The sequence below is a fragment of the Calliopsis andreniformis genome, chromosome 7 (genome assembly GCF_051401765.1).
Source record: "Calliopsis andreniformis isolate RMS-2024a chromosome 7, iyCalAndr_principal, whole genome shotgun sequence".
Classification (NCBI taxonomy): Eukaryota; Metazoa; Arthropoda; class Insecta; order Hymenoptera; family Andrenidae; genus Calliopsis; species Calliopsis andreniformis.
In genome coordinates, this window is record NC_135068.1 from 10,690,788 (window position 1) to 10,701,370 (window position 10,583).

Genomic DNA, 10,583 nt, shown 5'->3' on the forward strand with positions numbered 1-10,583 from the left:
TCTTTGGGTTCATTTAATCGCGGTCGGACGAATGTAGGAAATCGAACGGTATCGCGGCTCGCTCGACCTCTCGATACGTTTCCCTCGCTGGCGGCGTTATAATTTCCGGCTTTGCCCGTCCTGCCATCACAGCGACCGGAGTAAATCCGTTTTTATTACGGGTGCCGCGGCGCTTTTCCCTCCAGGACCAGACGCGTTTCATTCTCTTTCACGGCTTGTGACGCGAAATTTATTGGGTCGAGCGCGAAAGTCCTTCCTGGCTGTGTGCTGAGGATATTAAATCGAAATGTCGCGCGTCTCTTGTACACGGTGTCCCGTAATTCGCGCGGCAAAGAGCGACCTGGACGTCGTGTCGTAAAGCACCGACGAATACGAGTATAATGGTCGTGTGACCCCTCAGTTTTGAGTTAGTTGACCCCTGGAGAATGAGATGTTTAGGTGGGGAATTGGATTCAGAGTATTTTGGGACTTAGAAATTTTTGGAGCAGACAAGAGTGAGGCAATTCTAATTACATTTTTCAATGTTTATGTTTTACAATTCTGTTTTGAATTTACTGTTTTTTGATAAATATGTTGAAATATTTTTTTACTCTTGTTTTTTATATACTATACAAAGTGTGTCTGTAACATACATCACAGTGCCAAGTCAGAGCCGTGGGTTATACGCGCAGAAAACTTGTCTCCCTGCCAGTGGCGTAACATAAATAATTATACCTGTCATATGAATATAAGAAATCTTGCAACTATGTTGCAGGCGTTGCTCGCAGAAAACTTCTGCGCATGTGTTTGTGGCTCTGGCGATATGGCCACTTAATCTTGCTGAAAAAAACTGAATCCCTGCTCTGGGTGACTGTCGCCGTTCGAAAACTGGAAATTTCTGTTTTATCCACCACAGGAGACAGATTTAGTAACTGCACTTTTCACGCTCGATTTTTTGTTGAAAAATCGGTCTGCAGGAATTATCTGGCGTTAGTTTCATAGTCTCAGGATAATGTGCTTACAGAGTGAGATAGAAGAGCTTATAATTTCACCACTTTTATCGACCCAATTTGGAAGCTCGTTATTCATTCATGGCAGTGCTCGAAGAATTATGTATGAGTTTCTGAGGATCGAAATTCTTCGACCACTTGTCGAGTTCGGTTCATTCGAGACTCGAAGCATTTCTTTTAAAATAAAAATCGCGTGGATGATACGTATCCCAAATAATAATTGTATATATTTCCTTTCAAATTTTTGCCATATTTTATTAACCACTCTTTAAGCCTTGCTCTCCTCATATTATTAAGCAAAGAGCATAATTCCGAGAATATTGCATCCGGTCTAATAATTTGCAGAGTACTCCAGTGAATCACAAGGCTGCCTCTCGAACTCCTCATTCATGGAGCTCACCTTTCCCACACGTACACGCTGTCTGCGATTTCGCGGGTGTCTTTGACCTTTAATCAGAAGGCTCTGGGAGGCTCCCGCGATCGTTATCCGGGTATTTATGTGGCGAATTAAGATATTCGAGCGTGGCGTGCTGCTCGGCCGTAGAGTGGCCTGATTGGTTCGACGAAATGAAAAGATCGCCCTTGATCCATTAGCCCGAGGCTCAGGTTGCCTTCGGCGACAAGTAACGTCGCTTCTTGATCATTGGAAACCTTTTTTCAGTGGGGAAAAAAATCTTTGTGTCGGTACATTCCTTTACTAGCCAATTAAAGATGGAAAAATTTTAGTACAGTTGGAATAAAATCTGGTGGTCGTCTGGGGACACGCCCCTTATTTTCAAATGAAGATTGACACGCCCCTTATTTTCAAATGAAGATTGACACGCCCCTTATGGAGTGAAGGAAGTTTGAAGAGGTGTAGCTTGACAGATTAATCTTGAAACTACTTGTATGGGGATCAAAGTTGCTAAATTTTGGATATTAGGCCACGCCTCTTCATTTTGAACGAAACTGGGCCCACCCTCTATGAAGTAGGAACACTTGAAGGGGCGTGACTTGTTCAGTTGATTTTATAGCTATTATAGTGGAATCAAATTTTATAATTTTTTTGGTTTAGAGAAAATATAGCCTTTTTCTATGTTTAGAAAAATCGGTACCCCCCTAATTTTTCTTTCAATCGCTATGAAGGTTTTCTCAACTTCAAAACGGGTCACGCTGATTATTACGAGTTTAAGATGATTACTATTCGAGGGACATTTACTTGCAGACCATTCTTATAAACTGAAGTAGGTTAATATTACTAGAAAAATGTTCCACGATGGCGGAAATGGAGCTACTTCGAGCACGATTGTAGGAAGCCAAATTGGTTGGCAGGGTCCTCCGGCGATCAGCAACCCCACTAATCAAAATTAGGACTCTGCAGTTCCTTAATCGATCACAGTAATCTCTATTAACTCAAGAGGTGGTCATTCTGGGGAAAAAATCTACATCTTCAACTCTGCCAGTTCTAGACTCCCCAGCAAGCTAGATCTACTCAATTTTTTTTCCTCCCAATTTACCATTCTACATCAACATGTTTCCTCCAAATCCCCATCGAGTGAACGACCAAAAAGTCCAGAGCCTTTCAAACGCTTCCTTCATCTCTGAAGGCAAAACATGTCTCTGTAAATGGGTCGCTCGGAATTTAATAGGTTAAGTGGTCGGTCAGTTCCACGCCTCTGGCGACAGCTACATAGAGACCTAGAGACACCAATCTCATTTCCCGAATCGTCTCTGACATTCTCCTTATCTGATTTCAGGCCACAGCACCGAGGCGCTATGAAGCCTAAGAAATTCTTCGTCTTCAACAGGAAGCTCCTCTGAGTCCCGCAATGTAATTAGCTGTCTATCTCTCCAAAGAGACTCGATCAGCGAAAACTGGTCCAGGGGTACCTGCATCCACGCGTACCATCGGGGCCCAAAGGCGTCCTTGGACTCTTGAGAGGAACCTCCTTCGGGAGAGGACCCAAGAGGACCTCCTGACCTAGAAATAGGGTATGAGGACCCGAGAGCTGGAAAGGGAGCTGAGCTGAAGGTCCTGATGGTCCCTCGCTGAAGGTTGGATTCTCGAGCGAAAAGCTCCGGGGTCACGACCTTCGTGTCTGCGCCGATTCCTCCTCCGCGAGGCGGGTTTGGAGGCCACAAACATCTCGGTAATCGAGCTACTTGCTAGCGGTCCGTAATAGAGTCGCTCGGGCAGCCTCTCGGCGATCGATCGGGCCGATTAATCGGGAGACGCGTGCGGAGGTGGAAGAACCGGGGGTGGGATAATTTAGGAAGGTTTGACGATAACCTCGTCAATAGTACAGTGTCGATGAGGCAAGGAGATGAGGATGAGGCGGTTGCTGCTGATCGTATTCCTCTGCGCCGCGCCGCGACTGGCGTGCTGCCAGGCCACGAGGTGGTCGAACATGGCGACCAACTTGCTCGACGAGACCGTTAAGGACGAGTACGAGACCGATCGCTGGATCACTGACGATCACCTGGGGGAACCCTTGGAGATCGACAACCCCCCAGGTCCTAACTTCTACCAGCGCATAGGGTCCTACAGGCGCAACAGGGCGATCGACGACTCCAGGTACTTGTTTTGCTAGGGATACTTCAGTGCTAGAGACTTTTGGAGTATGTACAGGGCGGTTCAAAGTGGGTCACAGATCTGAAGCAAATTTGATAGAATTTTGAAACCAATATTTTGGAAATCAAAGCCAAGATCAGCAATTTAGGAAAAGTCTCTGGAGGAAGTACCCAAATTATCCTGACCCACTTATGGGTCACAGGATTTTGAACATATTGACCTAGTTTTATTCTGAAATTTCTCTCTATACATTAAAAAATTGTCTCATGGCTTTATAGATCGACAGAGGCGAACGCAAAATCGAAGACGAGCACGAAGGCGAACCAACAGCCGGGGCAGTCGTCGAACTTGCCAAAGACAAGCTCAAAAACCGAGGGAAAGCCGCGGCGGTACAAAAACGTGACCATTGGGGATGGTATTTGTCAGAGTATCGACATCAGGAACACAGTGGGTTACTTCGCTATGATGAAGGGCTGTCGCGTGATAGAGGGATTCCTGCAGATCGTGCTGATCGAGAATGATAACGATAAGGAGTTCGATAATGTGCAGTTTCCTGAGCTGCGTGAGATCACTGGTTACCTTCTACTGTACCGTGTGCGCAACCTAAGGAGTATAGGCAAATTGTTTCCGAACCTCGAAGTAATCCGAGGGAACGTGCTGATTACTGACTATGCGTTCGTGGCGTATGAGATGGAGAGTCTGCAAGAGGTAAGCTAGTGATTTTGGTGGATCGTATTGGGTTGGTGCTGATGAAATTGTGGTTATTTGTCGAGTTAGTGGATCATAACTTGAACGAAACTTGTTCAAACTTGTCACAAACCCATACCAACCTACTCCAACTGTTTCAAACTTACTCAAACTTAGTGCAACCCTTTTTTAACAGGTAACAGATTATTTCCACTGTCTTAAATTTCTTTTAACTCACTTGAAGCCATTCTGAGCCACCCTGAACCTACCTCAGCTTTCTCCAACCTGCTCAAACTTGCTCAAACATCTGAAATATCTATTATACTAAATTAGTTTTTAACTCAGTATTCCCTGAATACTACTTAGCACAATACCTGTCTCCATACAAAAATCCTTATTATCAGAGCAAACAGGACGACCACAGAATTAAAGATTCGAGGGTTTCCTCGGGAACCCCAATTTCATACGCACCAGCAATTTCTCGCAAACGCAAACAGTATCGACTGAAAAAGGCAAACGATTCGTGCGAGCGTAGTCCAGTTTGCGGAGTAAATATTTTTTTTAAAAGAGCTCGCGGACGCTCCTGTTAACCTGAAACAGTGCTAATGCTCCGACTCGCGCGTCCTGTTGTTTCTGAAAATAAACACGCGTATCGCGGGGGTGGCGTGCTCGCTTAGGCGACAAATATTTGCCGTGTTATTTTCGCGGGGATTCGTTTCTTTGCTCGTCGACCGCGGAGGGAAACAGTAAACACCGAGTGAATCGATCGCGAGACGCTGATTTCCATGGATCATTCCCACGATGGAGCGACCCCAGCCAGGGGAGAGTACTGGCTTCTCGAGGCTCCTCCACGTTCCAATTCGCTCGACGTAGCCAGTTGACCCGGCGGGTCAAGTGACGCTAATTAGCCAATCGAATTAACCAGCCGTTTGACCTCTGGCTGCCGATATTGTGCCTGAATCGAGCCCGCGAAACTCTCTTTTGCAGATCGGCCTGAGCAAGCTCACGGAAATCTCGAGGGGTAGCGTGCGCATCGAGAAGAACCCGTACCTCTGCTACACCAACACACTCAACTGGGACCTTATCGTTTCGGTGGGGGAGAACGTTATCAAGGAGAACGGGGAGGAAGTCAAGTGTCTGGGTACTTGATTACGAATTTTTTCATCTAAAATCTATGTCTAAGAGACTAGTCAAAGAAAAGTGGATCAATTTGGCGGCTCCCCGGTTAAGTGATCATGCGCGCGGGCGTTTTGTGATCACTTAACCGGGGTTGGTTATTTTTCGAAGATTTCTGGCGCTCATATTTATTTCCTTCTCATTTTTCACCTTTCCCATTGAGATTAGTGTTCAAAGACTTAGCTTCTGTTGACTGTCTTCCAGCCACAGCTTGCAACAACTGTCCCGAGGGTCTGTGCTGGTCGGAGAAGCACTGTCAGATAACGGAGAAGCCGAAATGCCACGAGCAGTGTCTCGGCGAGTGTCGTGGCCCTTCAGACAGCGATTGCTATGTTTGCAAGCACTTTCGGCATGAAGGAAAATGCGTGGAGAAGTGTCCTAACGACCTGTGAGTAGCAATTCTTGGATCTTGGGGTTATAGAGATTCGATTGGTTCCCAGAAAATGATGTTGCCTTCAGATATTCCTATCTTGCGAGACGCTGCGTCTCCAGGGACGAGTGCTACAAGCTGAATCGCGTGAAAAGGGTGTTCTACTTCTTGGAAGACGGACAGGCCTGGAGACCCTTCAATGGATCCTGCATCACCCATTGCCCTGACGGTCACGAGGACGCTCTCGACGAGCAGAATGTAAATTACATATTGAGTCATTAACATTGACTCTGCGAAGCTGTCCTTGTTCTAAATAAGAGGACTCGCTTTCTACTTGCAGATGACAACCTGTCGAGCCTGCGAAAACAGGTGCCAGAAGATCAGTCGCGGCGGTATAATCAGCCATATCTCTGACGCCCAGAAGTTTCGTGGTGTGACCATCGTGAGAGGTGCCCTGAACTTCCAGATTCGAAACGGGAACCCAAATATAATGAATGAGCTCAGCGACGCATTCGGTCTGGTCGAAGAGATCACCGAGTACCTGAAGGTCACACACTCGTTCCCTATCACGTCGCTGGGCTTCTTCAAGAAGCTGAAGGTCATCAAAGGAGAGAGACTGGACATGAACAACGCGAGTCTAACCGTGGTGGACAACCCCAACCTCTCTGGCCTATTCCCGCCAGACCAGAAGCTGAAGATCGAGAGGGGCAGGATCGTCTTCCACTACAACCCGAAATTGTGTCTCTCGAAAATCGTCGAGCTGAGTAAGATGGTGAACATCACGAACTTCACAGACACCGAGGTGCAGCCTGAGTCAAATGGCGAAAAAGTGGCTTGCAATATCGTTAACATTAATATCACTGTCAAGCAACTGGGTTCAGACTACGCTGACCTGGCCTGGGACAGCTACAAGCCGCCAGAAGGTCAACAACTGCTCAGCTACCTGTTGCACTATGTTGAAACGGACAACAGGAACATCACCTACGAGACTAATGCCTGTGGAGGCAATAACACCTGGCAGGTGGTCGATGTTGATATTCCAAAAAGAGACACCACCATCTCTAAGCACATTGTCAATCTCAAACCATATACTATGTACGGTGTGTATGTGAAGACCTTCGTGGCCAAGAGCAAGAACTTCGTGAACCCAGTGGGTCAGTCAGAGATCATCTTCTTCAGGACCAAGAGCGCCATACCCTCGCCTCCCACCAACTTGAAGTCTGTTGCTCTGAACGACACTGAGCTGCTAGTGAGCTGGGAGCCACCTATATATCCTAATGGCCCTATAGGCTACTACATGCTCACCAGCACCATCTTGCATGAAGATGAGAACCTGATTTACTCGCGGGACTACTGTAACAACACTTTGGAGGACGAGGTAGAGGTTGAGGACCCGTCGCCAGAAGTGACTATCAGGACATCAGTGGCAAATATCGGTTCCTGCTGTCCAAAGGATGCAGCCACTAGCATCGTCACGTCGAAGAAGTTCGAGATCTTCTGCCAGGAAAACACGAGCATCAGCTACCTGTCGCCTGGTTGGAAGGACTACTGCGTGGACAATAAGTACAACTCCATGGACAGGAAGTTCTACGAACTGACCAACCACCTGTCTACGCCCCAGCCGGAGCAGAAGACTCAGCCTCGTGCTTTCGAAGTGGATGAAACCACGCTGACGTATAATGTCAGCGGGAGTAATTACTCGTTCGTCATCAGGAATCTGCGTCACTTCACCAGATATGTCATCACTGTGGCTGCGTGTGGTATAAAAGTAGGGGAATCCCATATGTGCTCCTCGGTGCAGTACACGAACAGTAGGACGAAGAAAAGGGAGCATGCTGATGATGTGCGCAACGTGAGGACTCGAGTCACGAATAACACCATTGTCCAGGTAACTTGGGACCTGGTGAAGGACCCTAACGCTCTCACTGTCTCGTATAGTATAGAATACGCGAATCTGGACGTGAAGAATGCCAAGAAGATCACCGAGTGTATACCCTACACTGGGCGCAAGGAGAAGTCGAACAGCTACTTCTTGAGAAATCTGAGTCCAGGGAAATATAGTCTGCGAGTGCGTTCTACATCCCTAGCGGGGGATGGTAACTTCTCCAGAGTGATCTATTTCAGTATAAACCTGACGAACACCATCCCCGTCACGATGATATCCATTCTGACCCTCGGTGTGCTGTTCACTACCCTGACTGTGGTGTTCCTCTTCCTGAGGAACCAGCACAAGAAGAAGCAGCAAGAGCGACTGATAGCCAGCGTGAACCCTGACTATATAGAGACGAAGTACGTGATCGACGAGTGGGAGGTGCCCAGGGAGAGCGTTGAGATCCTGGAGGAGCTGGGATTGGGAAACTTTGGCATGGTGTACCGTGGCTACTTCGACAAGACCACCCCAGTGGCTATCAAGACCATCTCGAAGAATGCTAGCCAGAGGGAGAAGAACGAGTTCCTGAACGAGGCTTCTGTGATGAAGAATTTCTCCACCTACCACATCATCAAGCTTTTAGGGGTGGTGTCCATCGAGAACCCACCCTTCGTAGTCATGGAGCTCATGGAGAACGGGGACTTGAAGACTTACTTGCGCAGGATTCGAGACACTCGTCTTGTACCTGATTCCTGCAAGATGATGAGGATGGCGGCGGAGATTGCAGATGGCATGGCTTATCTGGAATCGAAGAAGTTCGTCCATCGTGACCTGGCCGCGAGGAACTGCATGGTCTCGAAGGACCTGGTCTGCAAGATCGGCGACTTTGGCATGGCGAGGGACATCTATGAGACGGACTACTACAAAATCGGCAGGAAGGGGCTGCTGCCTATCAGGTGGATGGCGCCTGAGAACCTTTCTGATGGGGTGTTCACGTCCGATTCGGACGTCTGGTCCTTCGGCGTAGTTCTCTTTGAAATCCTGACCCTCGCGGAGATGCCTTACCAAGGCTTCTCCAACGAGGAGGTCCTCAGCCATGTCCTGCATAAAGGGACACTCGCTGTGCCGCGCAACTGTCCCCAGAACATCCAGATCATCATGGAAAAGTGCTTCAAGTGGCGGCCCAATGATCGACCGACGTTCATGGAGATCGTGACCGAGCTGGAGCCATTCCTGAGCCAGGACTTCTGCGAGAAGTCGTTCTACCATTCAACAGAGGGCATCGAGAGTCGAAACCTGGCCACCAAGAAGCCGTACCACCACGCTGCGCCCATCAGGTTCCACTGGGGCAACGAGACAGCTAGGTGGGTGAAGGAGTTCGAGGACAACGTGACGCTCTTGGACCAGACCAAGGCTGGCACCAGCAGAGGTCGTATCTTCAAGAACGGCTTCCAGCATTTCGGTAACGTAGCCAACATGGAGGACGTGCCCCTCGATCGATGAGATTAGTCACTGTAGCTTAATTTTTCCCAGTGTACGCTTCTCCGAGACCTCGATACTCTTCTGTAGATACAATGTACAAACGATACTCAGGACAATATTTGCGATAGGCCCAACGAGCACGGACGTCGAGAGTCCCATGGATGGATGAAGCCTCTCTCGGTGCTCGTTGGCAAACGAGGATCTTGATGGCGACGAGCGACTAATGAGATTTTTACCAATTACCTTCACTGACCGAATATGGTCCCAGGGATCCAGGGGTCACTGGCTAGCCTGGATCGTACACGATCCTTGAACCAAAGGCGCCTAGAATGATTGCTCGGACGCTGGAGTGTTTCCTAAAGCGCAACCAAAAGCTCTTAGCTCCTCTCAGCCATGCAAGCCTACCAACTGTTCATTCCTTGAAAGGGTTACTTTATCATTGTCCTTTCGCGCGCGGGTATACTTCTTTTGTTTCCTTTAGACTAGCGACTACTTAGAGTCACAACGTTTCTTATTAACTGATAGTCTCGTATTATACAAAGAACTGATTAATTATACGAAGTTATGTTATCGTAGTGTCGTTCGTTGTGTAGGAATGTACAATGAATTCTTTGTTATTTGATGTCCGTTAGACGATTGGACATTGGTTGTATTTAAGGTGTTTCTGGATAAGATTCTTTTTATGTCTATGATTAGGTTCGTGTTTGGTGCTGAACGTGTTGAATTATTATTTCTCTCGCGAATGACAAATTTTATCGAATTGTTTAGTTAAGTACCCAGGCGACGTTAGAGTTAGAGGGGACGATTCGCAGGGCCTGTGAAGAGAAGCTAAGTGTTCTCAGAGGAGCACAAAGTAACACTGAATTCACTGTATAACTGTTTTCGTCAGAGGATCTGTTTCGCGTTCGTAAGTACTTCACGTTTATCTCCATGATTTTCGGAAAATGAACGAATCTTTGTTGTCGATTTTTCCACTTTACACATCACGGTTTACATATACATATCTACGAATACTCCGATCTAACCTTTTTGAGAGAGCTATAGTCGAAACAAAATAAGGTGGTCGCTGAAGAATCATTTACTTCGCTTCATGATCTCCCAACAAAGTTTACTACACCACAGGAATTTGCAGAATACGAATTTTCTTTAGGAGAAGAGTAACCAATCACGTCGAAGAACGTCACGTGGTCTGACGCCACTCCCAGTGGGCGTGACTTCCAGCGGCCACCTTATTTGGTCCCTACTTAGCTGAACTATGGATATTATCTTTTTCCCAGTTTCGTAATCGGTCCAAGTTTGCTTATCTTTTATACGAATGATCTCGATCGTTTCTTCGACGCGTTGAAGATTAAAAATCACCCAAGGATCCCTTATTTTTTAACACAGTGACAAATTGATCGCGATGGACAGAGACAGTTCGAGTTCGCGCAGAACCACAGACAACTTACGCGTTAAACC

The 10,583-nt window shown here is 47.2% G+C and overlaps 1 protein-coding gene across 1 annotated transcript; it reads left to right on the forward strand.

The window, feature by feature from the left end:
• The first annotated feature begins 3,376 nt into the window (after positions 1-3,376).
• On the forward strand, positions 3,377-9,243 carry LOC143181418 (insulin receptor). Its single transcript, XM_076381802.1, has 6 exons — positions 3,377-3,543; positions 3,819-4,248; positions 5,215-5,368; positions 5,614-5,791; positions 5,863-6,031; positions 6,114-9,243. Exons 1-6 carry the CDS (start codon positions 3,377-3,379, stop codon positions 9,144-9,146), a joined length of 4,131 nt encoding a protein of 1,376 aa, XP_076237917.1. The 3' UTR covers positions 9,147-9,243.
• The last annotated feature ends 1,340 nt before the right edge of the window (positions 9,244-10,583 follow it).